This window comes from Mizuhopecten yessoensis, unplaced genomic scaffold (assembly GCF_002113885.1).
Source record: "Mizuhopecten yessoensis strain PY_sf001 unplaced genomic scaffold, ASM211388v2 scaffold716359, whole genome shotgun sequence".
NCBI lineage: Eukaryota > Metazoa > Mollusca > Bivalvia > Pectinida > Pectinidae > Mizuhopecten > Mizuhopecten yessoensis.
In genome coordinates this window covers 1,833,612-1,856,759 of record NW_018480077.1, presented here as the reverse complement: position 1 = coordinate 1,856,759, position 23,148 = coordinate 1,833,612, and the positions used below count along the sequence as shown (strand labels likewise).

At 37.3% G+C, this 23,148-nt stretch overlaps 1 protein-coding gene across 1 annotated transcript; it reads left to right on the top strand.

Annotated features, from left to right (window-relative positions):
- The first annotated feature begins 1 nt into the window (after position 1).
- Positions 2-21,569, top strand: LOC110443806. Its single transcript, XM_021488226.1, has 32 exons — positions 2-1,139; positions 1,815-3,047; positions 3,322-3,552; positions 3,752-3,955; positions 4,407-4,508; positions 4,700-4,981; positions 5,229-5,363; positions 5,684-5,911; positions 6,297-6,509; positions 6,931-7,182; positions 7,522-7,758; positions 7,926-8,162; positions 8,734-8,970; positions 9,138-9,374; positions 9,535-9,819; positions 10,092-10,337; positions 10,929-11,177; positions 11,285-11,581; positions 12,405-12,653; positions 12,845-13,141; positions 13,442-13,684; positions 14,014-14,295; positions 14,556-15,248; positions 15,369-15,473; positions 16,023-16,640; positions 16,802-17,005; positions 17,464-17,874; positions 18,483-18,623; positions 18,949-19,089; positions 19,656-19,802; positions 19,939-20,094; positions 20,650-21,569. Exons 1-32 carry the CDS (start codon positions 2-4, stop codon positions 21,117-21,119), a joined length of 10,200 nt encoding a protein of 3,399 aa, XP_021343901.1. The 3' UTR covers positions 21,120-21,569.
- The last annotated feature ends 1,579 nt before the right edge of the window (positions 21,570-23,148 follow it).

The window sequence follows — 23,148 nt, the reverse complement described above, 5'->3', positions numbered from 1 at the left end:
TATGAGACTTAAGCTTCTGCAGACCAAACAAAGCTGGAGTGACACCATTGATGCCGTTAAAACGAAACCGGCCCATTGGAACAGTTTCACGAACTCTACAGCTAGAGAATACAGCAGAACTCAGTCACAACGTTTGGAATCGCACGATCGTAGAAAACACCGACCCTGCAAAGATCCGATTTCCACAAAAGACATCTTTGATCGAGTCGACAAATTGGAAAATGATGTTAGAAAAGTCATAAGGAAGTACTCTCTTCCTCAACATCACCAGCATAGAGACACTGGGCCAATATTTCACCACCACGCTGCTTCGCACATTGCTGTGGCAGAAACTAGGGAATCAGTCGACCAATATGCTGCTTCCAAAACCGCTACCAGACACGGCAACACAACCATGACCAGTGTGGACCAAGTAAACACGTTTGAAGCCGAGGCAAAGAGAATCATTGCTGAATATCACAAAACAAAAGAACGGCGTACAAGTGAAATTACAAAGAACAGTGCCAATCGTTCTTCGGTCAGAAATCAGGCTTCCGTCCGGCGCAGGCAAGCAGGACAGGAGTCGTCACTGAGGCATTCCGACAGTAAGAATTTAGAGATCGGTCGTCACAACAGCTTGACAAGGGATTCTCAACGAAACCAGACCAAAGTACCAAAACCAATTTATTGTAGCACACCTAAACCAATTTGCATTAGCACACCCAAGCCAGTGTATAGTAGCAATCAGGATAAATTTTGTAAGCAGCTATTGAGGAACACGGAGCACAGGCAGCTCGGAAGTGAACCAAAACACGACGACTTTCATAGTCAGATATCCTCAGCTGACACTTGCCGATCAGAATATACAGGAGAACACACGGATCAGCAAAGAAAGTATGGGAATTACGCAGTAAGGAACTTTCAACACATTGATGAGCCAATCAGAAAACCTCAAGAACGGCTACACGAGGAAAGATCGCGACTGCCAAGTTCTGAAGACACCGACACCAATTCGTGCAGGGATCAAACTGATGGTGGGTGTATGTTACTGATTGTCCGTCCAACTCGCAGCCTCTCCGGTAATGTTGTTGGGTATGATGTTGCTGAAGACGTGCCTAGAAAAAGCGGGGCAACTAATGAGGAGTTTCAACCAATGGGAGGTAAGGTTTGAGAAATACTAAAATATAACATCACGTAGAATCCCATGTTGCAACAGTTTGGAGCAGTAAATATAAAGAATCGCGCGGTAATATTTAAAACTAAATATTCAGATAGTATTACAGTGGCAATGAGTATGGTATCGTAGCAACTGAGTGCTCAGAAAGGTTGGTTGAAGTAGGATAGGAGAGGGTCTTCATTATTTTATAAGATTAAGAGGTTTCGAAAGGATTTATCTGTTAATGTGACTAAAACGTGAGGCACACTTTCTCCTACCTTCTCTTATATCTTTTAAATATTTTCTGTTCATTACAACGGAGATTCACTAGGATTTATTGAGAAAATTGTGTGGAAGGAAAATCAAGATAAACATACATATATACTGAGCACATTCAGTAATACTATAAAACACTATAAAAGAGGAAATTGTCGCGAGTGGAAATGTTTGCGGTGTGATTCCTTGCGCTGTGGAAATATTTGTGTGGAAACGATTCTTAAATTCGTTATGCGCTATTCTAACTTTAATCTAAATCTAATCTGATAATTTAATCAGCGCGAAAGACCGGAGCATATTCACTTCACGAAAATTTCCAGTTTTGCGGTACATGACATGCATATATGTTTATATATTTATTCGGTATTGTAAATGACATCCGGAATCGTTGCATATGTAACAGATGAATCGGATGACGACCAGAGATACACCAATCAAGAAATAACACTGAAGTTGGACACACCCTTCAAATTCGTGTTACCAACCTCTGGAGGCAAGTCAGTGGATGAAGTGAAGTACAATAACAGTCTGTCATTGAGTATGGCTCGAGAATGGAGAGGTATTTGCGAGGACAGCGTACTGTCTGACAAAGAGCCAGACAGCCATGCTACGTCCACACTAGAATGTGACAGTGACACTCAGTCTTTAACTTGTGATGAGTCTGATGTCCATAAAGGAGATATCGTCAATGACGAGGACCAAGAGCCAGATGTTTATGCAATGTCGACCCAAGACTGTGATGTGGATATCGTTTCTGTAACAGACGAGAAGCCAGCTTGCCAGGTACCGTCCACCGGGGAATGCGACATGGACATTGATTCAGTATCAGAGGACGAGCCAGATTGTCGTACATTGAAAACTTATGTAGGTGATGTCAAAATCGATTCTGTAACGGACGAGGAGACAGATTCCCGCGCACATGGTACAAAAGGTTGGGACAGAAACATTGAGTCTGAAACAGACGAGGAGGCAGATCACAGTGCGCTTTGTGCACAAGTATGTGACGGAAACATCAAGTCTGTAGCAGAAGAGGAGACATATTGTCGCACACTAGATACAAAAGTATGTAACGGAAACATCGAGTCTGAAACAGACGAGGAGACAGATCGCAGTGCACTTTGTGCACAAGTATGTAATGGAAACATCGAGTCTGAAACAGACGATAAGACAGATTGCCATGCTCATGGTACACAAGCATGTAACGGGTACATCGAGTCTGTAACAGACGAGGAGACAGGTCGCAGTGAACTTTGTGCACAAGTATGTAATGGAAACATCGAGTCTGAAACAGACGAGAAGACAGATTGCCATGCACTTTGTACACAAGTATATAACGGAAACATCGGCCTTGAAAGAGAAGAGAAGACAGATTGCCATGCTCATGGTACACAAGCATGTAACGGGTACATCGAATCTGTAACAGACGAGGAGACAGGTCGCAGTGAACTTTGTGCACAAGAATATAACAGAGACATTGAGTCTGTAACTGGCGAAAAATCAGATCGGCAAACATTGCCTAGGCACGTATCGGACATGGACATCGTTTCTGTGACAGACGAGGAAGCAGATTGCCATGCACTAACCACAGAAGTAGGCAATGGGACAATTTTTCAAGCAGATGATGTTTCTGCAGAAGGTATGTTTCTGGACGGTTAATGATAAAAAAAAAATAAAAAAATATTTGATTGGAAATCATGCTGTGAAATTTAGTTTTTGTCTATTGAAAAACAATTTAAAGAACACACAATTCACCTGAATTCCCATTAGAAACTACATTTTTGTTTGTACTATGACTATAAATAACACATTACCTTGCAATATCAGAAGTTACATGTGCATGAAAACGTGACAGAGTATCATTCTTACTAATTTAATTACATTATAAGCTATAATTATTTATTTATTTTAAGGTGGTTCTCTCGAAGAATTAGAACCAGTGAACAACGAGTATGATTCCGGTCCTCAGGCAAAGTACAGAAATATAACCAAATGTGGTGTGATGGACTCAAAACCACATTCCGTCATCGCTGAAACAACGATGAAGGAGGACTCTGTTTGCTGGGGAACAGATACAGATGAATGCACCAGCAGCAAGACGTCCGCCTGGATAATCAACGGAAATCCGGAGGCCTCTGCGAAAGGTATCCATGTCACTGTAAATGAAAGTCTGATATATCAGAGATGTGAAGATATTAATATGATTTCCTCTATCTCTCATCCATTACTGTTAACCTATATACCTGTTACAATAAGACCCCAGGAGTGTTGACTAACTTACTACGTCAAAAACTTCAGAAATACAAAAATGAAAACGTATGTCTGTTTTACACATTGTTACAGGAACAAACGTGTCTCCATTTGCTGATCAAAAGAATGAAGACAGCTTTTGGTTCCCAGTGACTGACATTCCTGATGGTTTCCCAGTCAGAGAAGTCGAGATGACTGAAGTAACCAGGTTCCATGTCTCAGAGTCCGACAGTTCGTGTATAGATTGGAGTGATGACAAGAAAAAGTCCGTTACCACGAACAAACGTGTTGTCCCGGGTATGTACTGTATGGCTAAGAACGAAATAGCATGTCAATTCAGTTTGGAACTTTAACAGTGTAGTAGCACCGTCTACAATTACAAAGTATTATTATTTTGGTACGGTACACTGTACGTGAAACGGAAAAATCATTCCACAACATAGATATACATATAATATTAAAAATTTATTGAAATAAAATCAGTTATGATTCAACTAAGTAGTACATCAAAGAATATATATACTTCAATTCATGAGAATAAGGTCAATGCAATATATCACCACCGATTTGTGGTGTAGACAAGGAAATCGCGACCTGAGGAAAATAGTTCTGTAAGGCCAGAGCAAACATTTGTCTAGTCCTGAAAACGAAAACCCTATCCCGGGGGTTAAATTTCTCTCACAACAGTGATCGAATATGTTTTCCTCATACACTGATTGTCTACATGTACGAAATATATTACTTGCAGATTGTGATACAAAGATTAAAAAGGAATTGGAGAACAAGACATCCTACCCTGACTGGGATAAAGACAGCGATGATTATGAAGGATCAAGGAAGGATGTAGAAGGTAACGTTTGATCTTCATACTCGCTATGGAAAAATGTGTTAGCACCACTGTGATTGAGGTTTTCACCGACATAAATAAGGACCGATGTGTCGTAACTACGTTGACATCATATCTTCATTGAGTTTTAGATGGCATCATTTTTTCAATAGAAATTATTTTAGTGACACCTTTTATTACAACGTTTCTTACAGATATCCTCATGCTTCATGATCACCACAAAAGATCGGAATCAATCTCCAACCCAGACATCACCAAGAGAACCTCAGGATCCATTACTCCTTTGGTCACTGAACTTTCCGACCATGATCAGGCACTTGCTATCAAATCTTCAAAAAACAAACCATCTGAAAAGGATGACGTGTTAGATATCGTAGGAAATCTTACGTCTGGTTCCGACTGGGATAGCGATGGAGACAGCGAACCAGAGAAATCGAAAACTAATGTAACCAATGGAAAATTATCGCCAGTACAAGGTAACATTTTACGTTCATCCATATTATGTAGCTTTATTCTATGTAGTTTTAGATGTACAGATTTGATAACTGGGTATATCTCAAGGATTCCTAAATTCTATAAAATTGTCCGTACTCTGCATACCGATGTCCAGTTCTTCACACCTGAATTCGAAGATATTCCATCAAGCCATAAACCATGTAAAACACCTATCAAACGCCTTATTTTCATAGCTTGAGCTTCATGTTAAGCAGCATGTATCTTTAGGTACCTGCAGCATGACTCTGGGACTGAATGAATTACAAATGGAGGGAACAGGACTAGTTGAGGTCAAGAGTGGATCACACGATTCTGACTGGGACAGTGAAAGCGAGGTTTCAAGAGATCTAGGAGGTAACATGAGTAAGTACATCGTGGAGAAAAAACATCCTTAAATGGGTTTAAAATTATGTTAATTGATTAACTACAATTATTTTTTTACAAACTACACTTTATTCAGTTTTGTTAAGAATTCATGTAGCACGTGCCACTTGCTTATTTTATGTAGGTTATTGTATACGGTGTGGCCATTTCTATTGGATCGAAAACTTCCGCGTGTATACTTTTTACTGTACAAAGTAATTCGATATTGCTTCTAAGTAATTCATAGTTGATTACTGATGTGCTTATAAGTACATATGACTTTGTACCTAATTGGAAAATATATCGTGATACCAAAATAGAAACGCAAGTAAAGGATACAGTCCAAGACAATGCGCAAAATGCAGAAAACCCAAAGCCAGAATTGAATGCACCTGCCCGCAACAATGAGCAGCAAACGCTTGAAGAACTCAATACAGGCTTGGTGAAGGGACACACATCAGCGTCTGATTCTGACTGGGGTAGTGACAGTAGCTCTTTACAGAACGAAAAGAGGACTGCAGTCATTAAACGTAATCTATCATTAACAGGTAAATTGTTCTTTTATTTTGTTGATATACTATACTCCAACGTTGAAGTTAAATATATGCAGCTTACATCATCATTTTGTATTGTTGAACAAGTTTTAAATGAATATATATGACAATAAATAAAACAATGTATTGCCGTAGATTGATATTGCGTTGTACACTAGTTTCTTCCCACACTAAGACCCCCACGCGCTTACATCCGGGCCTACAAGAGTGACTAATATAAGTTGAAATAACTTGTTTCATAATTGTTGAAAAATAAATAAAGTTTATATCATTAATGATATTAAAAATAATTCCGTGAGTAATTGCCCAAATATAGCTCTTAATATTGCGTTTCCTTTTTTTCGTTGCATATTTACAATTTCCGTCTAATTGCATTAAGATATATTGATGCCACAAGACGATCAAAGAAAGCAGTCTGCAAGAATCGTTGTGTGCGAGGCTGAGAAGAAGGACTGTCCCAACACGCCTGCTGCAAAAGAGGCACCAGAAGATGCACAGGATGTTGCGTCCAGTTCGGACTGGGATAGTGAAGACAGTGAATCAAAGAAACCAGAGAGCATTGCATGCAATGAAAGGGAGACGACAGTGCAAGGTATACACATATTGATTTATTGAACGACTTCAATGACAAAGTTACAATTACATTTTCACAGTTAAGCTTTCTTAGTCATGGTATAGTCAGCCTATCCCATGCAGGTGCCGAGGAAATAATTCACCTGGTGTATATCACTGCATGATCGTATGAGGCAACTAATGATGGACATCTTTAATGTTGAGGGCGTTCTTCTTTGTCGTCTGCTCAGAGGACTAGAATCTATAATTGATCTGCTGTACCCATTGTAAAGCATTTTCTACATCCTGCAGCATTTTACTTCAGAGTATCTCTAGGAACACCTACGATATTTATTTCTACCATTTTGCCTTGTATAACGATAGGTGCTCCCTCACTTCGCATGTCTAGCGAATATTTTGATTATGTCATATATGAAAGGCAGGTTTCTTGCATTTTGCAGAAATATTTTTGCGGAATAATAATCAGGAAACATCCCTTATGGTACCATCAATACCAACAGTGAACTACCATGAGCTAGATGTTAGAAAACCCAGTGTCGCATTGAATGGGTACAAATCTGATCACGGACTCGACCCTGGTGGGGTTGCCGGAACACTAACTGTAGAGGGTCAGAAGACTGCATCTGGGTCGGACTGGGGTAGCGACACCGATGAATCGGACGACAAAAAAGGGGACGGAACTCTGTTTCATGGTTAATGCGCTCTTTACTATATTTTTTTTTAATTAAGTGATCTGCGTAAAGCAACTTTTCATAATGAATTCCTGGGTAAGAGATAGGATAGTGAACTTATTAGGGTGAAGTAATTTGATATAATTTAATTAATTACATACATTTTCTAACAGGAATTTCAGGCTAATATAGACTTGGGTAATCATTTTGTCTTTAAACTATACAATCTTTGAAATTGAGATGAGGTAACCCTTTATTTTTTTATTGTTTCTGAGAAAAATAATGTTTCTGCTCAATTAAGGTTTCAATTTATAAAGGTTTAATATAAAAGCTTAACCGTGATAATTTGTCTTTTTGCAGATCACAGAGTGAAGGAATCAGCTACTATCCTTACCATTACTAAAGAGAAACACCCCGCTCTGACGAACAATGATACTTCTGACCACAGAAATATCACTGGTTCCCTAATTGAACTCAAATCATCAGAGGTGAAGACACTTGTTAAAGAAAAGACACCAAGAAAAGAACCACAACAGAGTTCCGACTCGAACTGGGATAGTGACAGCGACCCGTCAGAAGATCAAGCATCAGCACAAGGTAATAAACATCTGCTATCTTGGATACCCTATACAAATATTCTTCAAGTGCTTTAATTTATGTTACAGATCGACAAAATTTCGATAATAATGTTTCTGCTTAATAAAGGGTTCAATTTATAAAGGTTTAATATTAAAGCTTTACTGTGATAATTTGTCTTTTTGCAGATCACAGAATGAAGGAATCAGCTACTGTCCTAACCGTTACTAAAGAGAAACACCCCGCTCTGACGAACAATGCTACTTCTGACCCCAGAATTATCACTGGTTCCCTAATTGAACTCAAATCATCAGAGGTAAAGACACTTGTTAAAGGAAAGACACCAAGAAAAGAACCACAACAGAGTTCCGACTCGAACTGGGATAGTGACAGCGACCCTTCAGGAGATCAACCATCAGCACAAGGTAATTTACAACTGCTATCTTGGATACCCTATACAAATATTCTTCAAGTGCTTTGATTTATGTTACAGATCGACAAAATTTCGATAATAATGTTTCTGCTTAATTAAGGGTTCAATTTATAAAGGTTAAATATTAAAGCTTTACTGTGATAATTTGTCTTTTTGCAGATCACAGAATGAAGGAATCAGCTACTGTCCTAACCGTTACTAAAGAGAAACACCCCGCTCTGACGAACAATGCTACTTCTGACCCCAGAATTATCACTGGTTCCCTAATTGAACTCAAATCATCAGAGGTAAAGACACTTGTTAACGGAAAGACACCAAGAAAAGAACCACAACAGAGTTCCGACTCGAACTGGGATAGTGACAGCGACCCTTCAGGAGATCAACCATCAGCACAAGGTAATTTACAACTGCTATCTTGGATACCAGATACAAATATTCTTCAAGTGCTTTGATTTAGGTTACAGATCGACACAATATCGATAATAATGTTTCTGCTCAATTAAGGTTTCAATTTATAAAGGTTTAATATTAAAGCTTAACTGTGATAATTTGTCTTTTTGCAGATCACAAAATGAAGGAATCAGCTACTATCCTAACCATTTCTAAAGAGAAACACCCTGCTCTGACGAACAATGATACTTCTGACCACAGAAATATCACTGGTTCCCTAATTGAACTCAAATCATCAGAGGTGAAGACACTTGTTAGAGGAAAGACACCAAGAAAAGAACCACAGCAGAGTTCCGACTCGAACTGGGATAGTGACAGCGACCCTTCAGGAGATCAACCATCAGCACAAGGTAATAAACATCTGCTATCTTGGATACCCTATACAAATATTCTTCAAGTGCTTTGATTTAGGTTACAGATCGACAAAATATCGATAATAATGTTTCTGCTCAATTAAGGTTTCAATTTATAAAGGTTTTATATTAAAGCTTAACTGTGATAATTTGTCTTTTCGCAGATCACAGAATGAAGGAATCAGCTACTGTCCTAACCATTACTAAAGAGAAACACCCCGCTCTGACGAACAATGATACTTCTGACCACAGAAATATCACTGGTTCCCTAATTGAACTCAAATCATCAGAGGTGAAGACACTTGTTAGAGGAAAGACACCAAGAAAAGAACCACAGCAGAGTTCCGACTCGAACTGGGATAGTGACAGCGACCCTTCAGGAGATCAACCATCAGCACAAGGTAATTTGCTATATTGGATACCAGATACAAATATTCTTCAAGTGTTTTGATTTAGGTTACAGATCGACACAATATCTGATACTCAAAACAGGTGATATTTTAATAAGTAAAGAAATAATATTTTTTCAAGAAATGACTAGACACTTGTCGTTTCTTACAGATAAGTCGATGTCACACGATGATCAGAGACATCAGCTAGCAAAATTGGTTGTGACCGATATCGAGGAGAAAGCCCTTCCAGTTGTTCCGTTGGCAATTGTGAATGCTGACCAGGGTTCATCTGTTGATCACATCGATAGAATGCACAAAGATCCTCAATTCAGTGATGAATTGCTAGATATGGTTCAAAAGATTGATTTCGATTCTGACTGGGATAGTGACGGAGAAAGTGAAACCGAAAAACCAAAGAGCAGTATTTATATTGAAAAGGATTCAACGCAACACGGTAATAGACAAATACTTATCAGTCATAAGGTTTTTATATTGTAATCCTGGAAGTTCGATGTAACATTTTTTCGAAGATTTCTTTAAAAAAAAAAAAAAAAAATCCAACTAAAATCGATGTCATCTTATAACTAATAGATATGCAAAAAGGGTTGAAAGGAACTTGAATATCTGAAATTAAAATTGTAATTAAATATGTCAGGATAAATAATATATTATTGCAAACTATAGGGTTCCATAATGTTTGATATTCAGATTACTTGAATTTTGTAGCTAATCAGAAATCGTTTTGCGATGGCAATGCAGATATATCGCCTAGGAAAACGGTGGCATCAACTGTGAAATGCAACGAGTTAGATGCTCAGAAACTGAGTTTAGCAACGAGTCACAAGTCACCAGAACAGAGTGAGATATTTGGATCACTACCTGTACAATGTCCTAACTCCACACCTGTGTCGGGCTGGGATAGTGACAACGATGATTCAGACAACATGAAGGCGAAAGAGGCTTTCTTAGAGGGTAAAATGAGTTGTTACTAATTGGTCTGTCACACGTCTCCTAACCTATTAGCTTTATGGTTCACTGTTAATAACGTTAATGGCTGATGTACATAGTATTCTTTCCTGAAGAAAATGTCTCCTTGTCTTTCAAAGACTGAGGGCAAACGATACCATCTTAATTTGAGGAATATGAGTACTGCGTTTTTGTCAAACTTGACATTTTATCGTAGACGAATAAGTTGTGAGCTATCCTACTATTGATGATGATATGTATCCCTTGATTGTCACAACCATTATATACCTGAAACTACAAACAGGAATCTCGGTTTAATAATTAATAATTTCATATTTTGCAAAGTGACTTTATCTTCATCTCATATGAAATTACAATCATGTTTTATATTACCGGATATTGATTGAAGTCTATTTTAGACTTGCATGTTGACTTATATATTTGTTCTTGGACAATGAATTCTTTAAACATCGAAAATCGGGCTCAGTAAAGCACATGTTTCATTTTTTACTTTTATGTATGTTTCATGATTTGTAATCAATCACAAGATGAATACAACTAACAAAATTTAAGTGTAATAATTTTAACTTCCTATAGATCACAGAATGAAAGAATCAGCTGATATTCTAAGCGTTACTGAAGAGAAACACAACCTTGTGTTGAACAATGATATTTCTGACCATAGAAATACTACTGGGTCCCTTTCCAATATGTTAATTGAACACAAATCACCAGAGCAGAGGACATGTATTAGAGATAATACACCAAGAGAAAAACCACATCAGAGTTCCGACTCGAACTGGGATAGTGACAGCGACCTTTTGGAAGACCAACCGTCTATAGAAGGTAAATCACATACCTTTTTCATTAACCATTAATATATAATTGACATCTGTCTAAATTCATTGTCATGAGGGTGATACCTTTAGTGACTACTATTTATTTGTTGACAGATGTGTCGATATCACACGATGGTCAGGGAAAACAGATAGCAAACTTTGCTGCATCCGAAATTGAGAAGCAAGTATTTCCGATTGTTCCGTTGTCAATTGGTGACCATGGGTCAGCTATGGATCATACAGATGGAATACAAAAAGACCATCAATCTAGTGAGGAAAAACCTGCTACAAAAGAGGAATTGCTAGAGTTGCACAGTTTTAATTCCGATTCTGACTGGGGTAGTGATGGGGAAAGTGAACCGGAAAAACTAAAGATCAGTAGTTTTATTGGAAAGGAGTCGTCGCCCCAAGGTAATTAAACACTGAAAGGTTTTATCGAATAGCACATGTCATCTTATTATAAATGTGCATGAACTTTAATAATCTAATTAAATTATGTTTAAAGACAACAAGATAAATGACATAAACTTAAAAACAATATGGATTCTTTAATTCTTAATGCTCGCATGATCTGTATTTTGCAGCTGTTCAGAACTATTAGTATGGGTTATATAAGCCTTGTGTGTTTAAGTCAAATAAGTTTATATTTATGTATGGATTGTGTCTGTGAAAATGTGCGCCTGTTTGTGTATATATGGTATGCATGCATGCATGTATGTATGTGTTGCTTTAAGATGTTAAGGATGATAGAATATGTGCAACATAGTTATGTTAGTCGTAGTAGGCCATTGTGTAATGTTGGTTTGTTTGTGTGTTTGTTTGGTCATATGATGACGGGTGTCTAGGGAGACATCGCAAAAAAGGCCTAGGAAAGTAAGAAAAGAAAAACACTGCGATCCCAAATGTTGCAATTGGGCAGCAGATCAATTTAAGTTTTATTTAATATCCCTTGAGCAGAAGACATTGAAGAAAACCTTCGATTCTGCTGAGAGCACTTCATTGATAGCCACATACAACATGCAGTGGAATGGTGCCCGAACCTGCACAGGGGATTGGTATATGTGTAAATGTGATACTTTCATGTAACCATAATTATCATTCCCTGAATGCACTTGCAACTACCAGCAAAACTCTAACGTTTAGTGAATATCAGTTTGATAGGTTATACTATATTATTGTAATGAATTAAATAAAGAAAAACATGATTGACAGTAAAAATATTGTTTTCCTGCAGATCACAAAATGAAGGAATCAGCTGTAATCCTTTCCCTGACAAAAGATAAACACAACTCTCTGACGAACAATGATATTTCTGATCACACAAATATTACTGGATCACCTTCCAATATATTAATTGAACATAAATCGTCAGAAGAGAAGACAGCTTTTAAAGAAAAGACATTAAGAGGAGAACCAAAACAGGGTTCCGACTCGAACTGGGATAGTGACAGCGACCCTTTGGAAGACCAACCGTCTATACAAGGTAATTGACAACAGACAGATATTCTGCGAAGTGCTGACGTTACTAATCTACAAAATATCTGTCACTCAAAACAGAATGATTAGATACCTTTTCATTAAGTTAATAGATAATATCTAACTAGGAATTGACTGAACACATTGTCATGGTAACAACCTTTTTAGAGATACAATTGATTTTGTCGTTTTTTGTAGATATGTCGATGTCAATCGATGGTCAGGAAAGACAGTTAGCAAACATCGCTATGTCCGATATGGAGGGGAATGTTCCCAATGTTCCGTTAGCAGTTGCTGACCATGGCTCAACTGCTATTCCTACCGATGGAACACACCAAATACACCAATGTAGTGAGAAAAACCCTACTACAAAAGATGAACTGCTTGATATGGTACAAGACATTGATTCCGATTTTGACTGGGATAATGACGAAGAGAGTGAAGCAGAAAAACCGAAGAGCAGTAGTTTTATTGGAAAGGATTCAACGCAACACGGTAATCCGTCATTGTATAGTTTTATGCAATAAGACATGTATTCAATGGTCATAGGGTTAACAAACTGTGATTCTAGAAATTGATATAAACTTTGGAAGTTCAGATACCGGAACGAAATATATCGGCTGATATTGAATTAATTTTGATTTCATTATTAATTTATGTACAAGAAGAAAGTTTCAATGGAACTTGGAATAAGTGTAATTAAATGGTAATGTATATGACCAGACAAAAGAGGAAACGAATTTAACAAATGAATAGATTCTGAAGTTTTAATTTATGATTATGTGCATTTTGTAGCAAATCAGAAATCTTTCTGCGATGATGATGAAGAATCGTTGGCATCAAGTGTGAAATACGAGTTCGACCATCAGAAACCGAGTTTAGCACAGAATGCATGCAAATCTGATCGTAGATCACCGGGACATCGTGAGATAACTGGAAAACTACCTGTAAAATATCCGAATTCCGCACTCCTATCGGAAGGGGATAGTGACAGCGATGATTTAGATGACAAAAAGTGGACAGAAGCTTTGTTAAACGGTAAACGGATTGATGCCAAATGGGGCTTTTTACAGCCCAACACCAATTATAAGTAAATTTATGCAGGAAAACACCTGCAGGTCAGATGTACATAATAGTCTCACCTGAAAAATGTTTATTGGTCTTCACGAAAAAAACTTTCTGGTGATCACGAAAAATGATTACGTTTGGCAATACAATCTTTTAGTTCAGATTTTGCATTAGCTGAAATTGGTATCAAAAAGGAGTACGTCTTTAAATCACTACTGTTATGCCAGTTTATTGAGGTACTCGTCTTTCCCACGTTTCAAAGAAATGTATAATTAATTGACAAGTCTTTTCTCTTCAAGATATACTTGCGCATTCTGAGGACCATGGAAGGAAGGAATCTTCTGTCAACGCATTCACTAACAATGATACAGATATTGGTCTGGCGGCTGCAGACAGATATGATCTGGAAAACAGAAACGGATCCAAGATATATCCAAATGAAGCATTGGATCAAACTGCTTTAGAATACAAACCTGCTGCAAAGGATCAGGAGTCACGAGACGACAGTTTTGACGGGGATAGTGATGGAGACAGTGAGCCAGGGAAAAGTACTCCGTACGGAAAGGATGCATCGGCACAAGGTAGTACTTTGTTTCCTGGCTCGAAAAAACTCCATTCCGGGTTATGACAATTCACCTTATGGTACAGCAAAACTTCATTGTAATGTTTTTCGGTTTCATGATTGTCACAGTATTATACTCGTATTTCTTCCACCTCTTTTTTCTCAACAATTTCTATGAACGTGTCTTTGATGACCGCCAAACTATTTCATAACGTATCTATAGTTAACGATGGCAGTATAACGAGGTTTTCAAAATGACATTCTTTTTTCTTTTTTAAGAATTCACAGAGAAAGGTCCTGATAACAGAAGGAAACATTCCCCAGAATCAAATATCGCTGGAAATGCGACCAAACAGGACATACCATCCCCCAAAAGAATATCTTTCCCTGAGATTGATGAGAGCAGTCAATATACAGAAGAGGAAAATGTTGTAATCGGTGGATTTTCAAAAGATTCGAAAGAAAAACAGTCTGGATGTTTTGAATCCAATCTTTGCGATTGGGACAGTGACAGCACCACCAGTGATTTAAATGAAGTAGGAAACGAAGATCATCTGAATACATTGGTACGCCAGGACACACCTAGTTACAAGGGGTGTTCTAATGAGGATCTGACCAAGGAAAACAAAAACATTTCAAAATTCGTCGCTAAAGATGAACCTGATAAAGTTGAAATTCACCAGAGTTCTGACCCTAGCAAGGATATTTATTACGTGGCTGATACAGTTGAAGTTATAAGTCTGATACCCGAACAAAAGGAAAAGAGGAATGCTGCAAACAGCCCAAATCCTGAGTCAAGAAGAGCATCTGATCGTGATCAAATAGAAGTAACTTTATCTCAGAAATTGGATGAGTCGACAAAATATAGGCACAATGCTGGGATTGAAAGATCGGATGACGAAGATATTTCATGTATTGATTTAATGGACTATAACTCTGACTTGGAGGCTAGAAGCATTTCATCAGTTGGAGGTAACAACATTTTCTGATGCTTTTAAAACTGATCGGTTTTAGAATATTGAGATTTTTTTGTTTTTGTTTCATTGAATGATTAATGAATATTATTTATATACCTGAACGTTCTTCATTCAGACTTTCAGGATGATAGCTGTGCTGGTTCTTCAAACGAAGAGATGCCCACAAACCATGCTTTGGTTCGATCGGACAGATTAGCAAGAGGAATTCCATCTATAGACGGTAATAGTTTATGTTGTTAGTTTATAAAAAAAAAAACACTTAAAATAACAATGCAATTTGTGTAACCAAGGCAGAAGTGTGCTCATATGATATTGATCTTATCTCTATTTTATAATTCTTAACTTTCCTTAACTTTATTGGGAGGGGATCGACTAATTTGAGAGTGGTCAGATGGCGCAGTGGATAGTGTACTCACCATTCACCAATACGGCCTGGATTCGATTTCCAATTAGAAGTTAAAAGGTAATTGGTTACCTGCGCAGTTTTCTACCATATTTAGAGTCTCTGTGCGCTTCCATCCGGGCCAACAAGTGCGATTTATGTAAACTGGAAAAAATGTTGTGTCATAATTGTTATAAGATAAATAAAGTTCATTGATTATTTGCTCATCCACCGTAACATTACTCATGATCAGGAAAAGATTGCTGTTATGTAAGGAAAATTATATGGGTTTCAGTTTTACCATCCAATCTTTTTAAACATAAAAATATTGGGGAAATGGTTTTTTTTCCTGCAAATATGATATTTCCCCCTTTTTTAATTTTGCAGATTTCCATGGTTACACGTATGAGACATCATCAGATGACGATCGAATTGAATGCAATCATCATGAAATGAAAAGAGGGCTCTTAGGCAATAAAACTGGTGTTCAACAAAATAATGTATCAATGCCCGATTCCTCTGGCCCCTTTCAGATAAATGAAGATCCCGATACAGACTATGTACCCAAGACAAAAAACAGTGATATGGCGTATGAGAATGACGAAGTCCGCAATTTTCCTAACGTGAGGCTCAAAGATATTTTTGTTACTGGCAAGGATACAGAAACAATAACAAATAGTGATCCTGTCCAAGAAAGAGGCATTTCCGTTTTGGATTTCAACGACGACAGCAACAAGTTATCGAAGGCTGAGCTTGTTGAAGAAGTTGATGAACTCATTTTCGAGGACAACTGCGGTACTGGTGCCCAAACAAGACCAATGAGCAAACAAGCCCCAGTAGCATGCATTTCAGATTTAGATTTTGATGAGGGCAGCAGAAATGTAACAAAAGCGAAACATGCTGAAGACGCTAAATCATCAGACGAAGATTTCAGCATTCCTTGTATCTACCTAAGTGATGATATTTCAGGATTGAGGAATGACAACAACATTTCTTCCGATGGAGGTAATACTATTAAACAAAATAGAGAAAACTGTGCATGTCCCTTTTAAAATGTAAACAAAGACTGCATGCTCTTATTATTAGAATGAAATAGACGGTAACATGTAGTTTTCTTGCTGAATAATTTGCTGCTATGTAACTGCACTTACACTTTTGTTTTACAGATTTTCAAGATTACAGCTATGAGAGCTCGACAGATGAAGACATACTAGACCGCAAAGTTGAGGTGGATATTGCATCCAGCAGAAAATTAACTTATGAAGAATCTTCAAACATAGATCTTACGAAGGATGGCCATGATTTCCTTTTGGACCCCCAGTATGATACAGGACCACCCGAGTGCAACAACACTTACAGGAGAATCAAAGGTGAGATATGTAGCGTTTCTTTTCTCCCAATGATTGCAGATATATGATACCCTGATGATAGAATAACTTTATACATTTTCATAGTACTAAACTATCGAGTTTTTCAATGGTACGATTTACACTGTTAAGAAGTTACTTTACTGTATTATCATTTGAGATGGCTATCACTCATTATTATCACGTCATATGATAACACGACTCTTAAACTCGTTTCGGTTTGATCTATTTTTTATGAAACCCATTGAGCTCCTTTATAAAACATTATATAATCGAAAGGAGCTTGCTATACTTTTCCGGATTAGCAGATTCTGAAGTAATCCGGTTTCACTGCTATATATTTAAAACAATAAAACGTAAGTTAGGTATTTTCATTCTGAATAAGATGCGTGAACAATATAACCTATTTATTTGTGACATTAAATTGTTGTATGACTTAAAACCATGTTATTTCCTTGAAGATGTTCTGTTTGCACCTAACCTAAGTTCTGACCAAAGAGAAATTTTTGACGGTACCCCAACAACAGACACGAGCATGAGAACAGCTATGACATCAAACTTTATGACGATTTTAATGAAGGAAGAAGATGATCGGAACACTTCTCACTCTCATCTCAACGAAAGTAATAACAGCAAAGATCATGATAAATCACCAAGGCGTGACAGCAGAGACCAGGATAACCTGTCACCAGGTGGCGCTCTGAAGAAATCAGCCGGCTTATCATCGGATATTACGGAATCACACCGTTTGGAGGTCGTCTCTCCCGAAAAGACTGACGATGTCGTTGGAATTTCCCCGTTTGATCTAGGCTCCTACCTAACATATTGTAACTCAGGCAAAGAGCAACTCGTCCAGAATCAGTACAGGAAAGGTACTTGTAATTTTCAACTATCATATTTTCACTTCATGATCTATGTTTTAAGTAACCGGATTTCGTAAATATTAAAGACATGCTCACAATTTGGCAGTACATATCATGATGAGTATTGCTTGTGGGACTGGTAGCATGCACTATCAAAGGACATTTAGTTTAAGCTTCAATAGTTAATGGGAGTTCATGTAGCATACCCTGACTTTAACTTAGTGTGACAATTCTGTAATGTCAAGATATTAAGGTTCATTTCTCTGTAAAAGTAATATACTAATCTCCCGCAATTAATATTGACGGGAGGCCTTTGTAGCTCAGGAAACGTGCAAAGCACTTAGTTTTGCCCGTGTTCCAAGGTTTTGTTTCTTGCGCGGTTCCTATTGTTGTCTTACAGTATCAGTTGGGTAATCTGACTTTGCCGTTGTGTGCTAACGCTTTTTGTAAACTGCCGACTTTTCTAAATATTTTAATTTGTATTAATCAGTTTATACTATGTCATTTGCAATTCTATGATTATTGACGCATTGTATTTGTGTTACGTAGATTCCTACTGATACTTGTATTTCTATAATTTTTGTGTTTTATTTTTCTTTGATGTTTTTCGATTTCAGATTTTCAACCGTCGCATGATGACAAGATTAAAGAAGAATCCATTGCCACAGAACATAACAATACAACAATTCGTGATGAAAACGTCAAACGTAGTACCTTGAGTAAACGTTTTACAACCAAGTACCTGTCAAAAAAGAAAGGTAAGTCATTACCACTGACCACACACAGTGAAAAACCTTATAAACCAGGCATTCAGCTATGAAGTGCCAGTTTGTTGTATTCAAGATCATTGTATTTTATCAATGACATTTACTCTAGAATCGTTCTGTTGATAAGTAACAGTGTAATAAATGTAATTCAATAATATTGACTTTAAGATGTCTGTACATGTGTTTAACAGTCTGCGGTCAGAGGACTAAGAGTTTTGCACTATATTCTGATTTCGAAAATGTGTGGTTTTTTTTTTTATCTTTCCATTGTATCCTAATCACAGTTTTAAAGGTTTATGTTTTCTCTTTTATACAGCGTCAGTTGGTGCGAATGTCTGTACAACTGAACGAATAATTGCTAACGGCGATGCCAACATAACCGATCAGTGCCAGAAAACACCACTGGTCAGGGAGAGACGGTACACAGCTAAATACTTAGCCAGACACAACACTACAGGTACCTTATTTGTATCATAACTCTTGTTTAAGTTTAACACAGCTAAAACCTTTTTTTATACATGTATCATATTCATAAAGTATAATGTCTGTGCGATATTTATACAGTTTACATAAAATTTATTGATTTTCAGAGAGCGGAATCAAATAGTTATGTTTTATTTACACAGGAGTAATACATATTTTACCAAAAGAGACCGTAAACTGTTAATATATCATTATAAGACATTTATTTCTTCCCTTATTAGATATTCAGCGGTTATATAAAAAAGCTATTAATTGAATTGTTTTCAGATTATACTGTACAGAAATATGTATGTATCATTGTTATACAATTATAATGCTGTTTCCTATCTATCTTGTATAAGTTAGTGTTGTTTCATAATTATACACTGCTTTCAAATGTAGATAGTTATAGTACCTTTTATCATAGTTATACAAGTATACCTTTTGTATTTTTTTATTATTTAGTACAGTGTCACTTTATTTTTCACAACTGCGTTACATTTCTCACATTTACAATGATTAAAGCTTACGAAGTATTTTACACACATTAAATATTCACAGCTCCTCTTGAACCCTTTCCAAGGAGTTCCGATGGTACTCCTGATGTTAGAACAGAACAAGAAGCAGGTTGTCAAGATTCTCAACCAAATGCATCCCACAGGAGTCGCCAGTTCACCGCTAAATACCTGGCCAGACGCCATGATCAGGGTATGTCATTTACAGTGTTGTGATTGAAAAACCTCGATTGGCGACAATCTTCAATGCATGCACAAACAAATTAACCATAAATAAATAGAACAATAATCTCTGTTATATTACAAACACCGATGAATTCTTTGTTTAGAACCTCTGTATCCAGCTGAACACCTCGAGGAGGATGCAACACTACGTCCAGACGGCAATGATGGAACTCCGGATCACATCGAAGAAACGCCTAAGCATACTGTTATCAAAAACAGATATTTTACAACCAAATATTTGTCAACACGTCCAAACAGAGGTTAGTTATGTTTGATTGAGTAGGTTTAATTTTCCACAACTAAAGATAATCTTTTTATTATATCTCGATAGCTCTCCGTTGTCATGTAAAGGAAGGAAACGAGAAACTTGCGTTCTTTAGCAACATCAACTATAAAACGAATAACTATACTCAACCCTTCAATTTTCAATATCAATGCAGGGATTATTTCAAAAAGATAGAACAGTTATAGCTTTATGTTGAATATGATAAAATTGTAGCGAAAAACCTATAGTGACGTTATCTTACAGTTTTGCTAAAAGATATATTAATGTGCCAAGATATGTAATGTACATGTGGGAACGATCACCATTTTGAAATGTATGATCTGTTTCAAATAAAGCATTTGAAAGTTGCTTTATCTAAATTCAACATTGCTGTCCAGTTGTAAAAGATAGTGTCATTTTTGTAGATTGTGCCCACATTAATGTACGGTTGTAGTTTACAACCACACGTGCAGTTAATTCAATGTCGGGTTATCCGACCTTTTCCGTGTTAATTGCAGAATAAAAATATTTCTTTTATCGTCTGTGATAGGTGATGTAAAAGATAGTCCAACTGAAGCGACTAACCCGGACACAATACGGTACAGGAAGGACATTCCAATCTGTGGATCTGACAGCGGAACCACTGGTGGCTACAACAGGAAGGAAATCCCACGCCGTGGTACTCGCTGCAGCACCACTGATGCCTACCACAGGAAGGAAACCCCGCGCCGTGATTATGACTGCAGCGACACTGATGCCTATAACAGGAGGGAAATCCCTCACTTTGCTACTGCCTGTAGTACTATCGATACATTCCAAAGGAGGGAAACCCCACGCCGTGGTACTCGCTGCTGCACCGATGATACTTACAACAGCATCGCTGATACTCACTACCGGACGGAGACCCCGTACCGGGATACTGACTGCATCAATGCTGATACATACTTCAGAAAGGAAATGCCATGCCGCAGTACTGATTACCAAAATCCTGGTTCCTACCAAAGAAGAACCATTGTATAAAAGGGTAGCTTAAACGTAATGGTAAATTTCACATTATTAAAACGGTACATTTTACGGTAAAATATATGGATCTTTCAATTGTAATCTATGCATTGTGACTGGAGAATGGACAGATTTATTAGCTACCTCATGCGAATCAAACACCGAGCCTTAAAGAAGAGAGAACAGTCTATTGATATATATATATATGAAATAATATGTAACCTACATATATTATTGATACAAAAAGGGACACTATGGTATGGATGTATCTCCATTTATTGTTGATACTCATCTCGATGCAGTGATAGTCTAGGATAATGTTTAAATGAAATATGTTGTTATTTATCGACGGTATCAATCTTAACGGTTGATTCGTGGGATTTTATGAGGTATCTTATGATATTCGTTATATAACATTGGTGTTCTTATTATGTTTTTGTATGTCAAACAAAATAATAAATATGTAATAAAAACCATGTATTATACATAGTGTGTTTTGACATTGGTCAATCATCACAATTTGACAGTCTCACTTACAAGTGTCTGACTACGGATATAGGTCACAAGTTTATGGATGATTGGTTCATCAATTGGTCATGAATGTTAAACTTACGTTTTCAATTGGTACACTATAGTGTTAACCATGTATGGTAACAAATTTACTACCTAGTAGTCGGTGTGGTTACTTCGTCAAATCCTTGTAGTGAAGAAATAACGTATTCCTTAGTTTGTATGATAATTTCGATTAAACTCATTCATTGTCGAGATAACTCAGTCATTGCATAGTAGACACCAGCTGGTAGTAATACATGAGGCAGCTTTATTATAATTGGATAAGGAAACTTTAACAGCATACAACAGAAACCCTTGCCCCTTTGTAGGTGTTAAAGAGGGTCATACAGATAACGCAGCGATATATGTCTTGTAGTAATAGTATATACGTGCTGTTCTATGGCTTCGGCGTCCAACGTTCTGTAAGGCATGTCCCAAATCTCGGTTCACCGATATGTGTGAGGTTGCAGCTGTTGCATGGAATTTGATAAACCATCTCTGTCTTGTTTTCCTTTTGCATTGACCGTGGGGTGGAATTGGTGAAATATAGCCGTCCCCCTGCATGTCTGCAGTATTAAAGTGCTATTTTGACGAAATGTCTCGATATTATTCGGACACCTTACTCGGCACATTGTAGTTACGTGTGTTGTTTTTCTGCAGGATAGTCTAGACACCGGCCACTTGCACTCTTTACTTGAGAAAGGACATTTTTTTTGAACGTTTGTGGGTTTTTAATAACTGCTTGTGTCCGATAAACTTGCTTATAGTATTATTACCAAACTGATGAATCTCATTTAAAATACACTCTGGCTATTTGTAGATAAAACAAAAGTAGCTGGTGTCGCATCGATTGTAGGTTTGTATCTGCCAGCCCTCTTTAACATTTAGGTTGTAAACACTTGCTTGAAAGTACAATGTATCTAATCCAACAAAGAGTGATGCTAAATAATAACAAACATGATGAAGTTTTTAGAATGCTATAAAGTAACTTTTAACGGCACACAAGGCGGCCTCATTTGAATCAGACAACACAGGAAAGGACCTTGTCATTTTCTCCATTGATGGAGGGCTGGTGGTAGCAGATTGTCAGACGCCTTAACCACACCAGCGTGAAGTATCCCAATATTGAATAAGTAGCCAACTCACACTGGTCTTAACAACTCGGTCACCGCGGTCCCTATTCGCTATACAATACCAATGGATCAATTTATAAAGTACTACTAACTACAACGTATCGTCCCTGCTGTGTCACTAGCAAGTGTAAGTAAGAAGCTTACAAATTCATTTTCATTGTGATGTTCATTGATTCTAAATTTAAGTCTTCAGTTCTTGAAAAATAGTAACAGTTGTGTGAATGCATTAAGCGGTTGCTGTTCTCGTATTGTGGCGTTTTATTTCCAATAGATTTGCGGATATCAATGATTACATATGGTAGTCGTTAACCACCTAGTGGAGGTTTATATCTAAAGGACGACTAGATAACTCCGTTCACCGT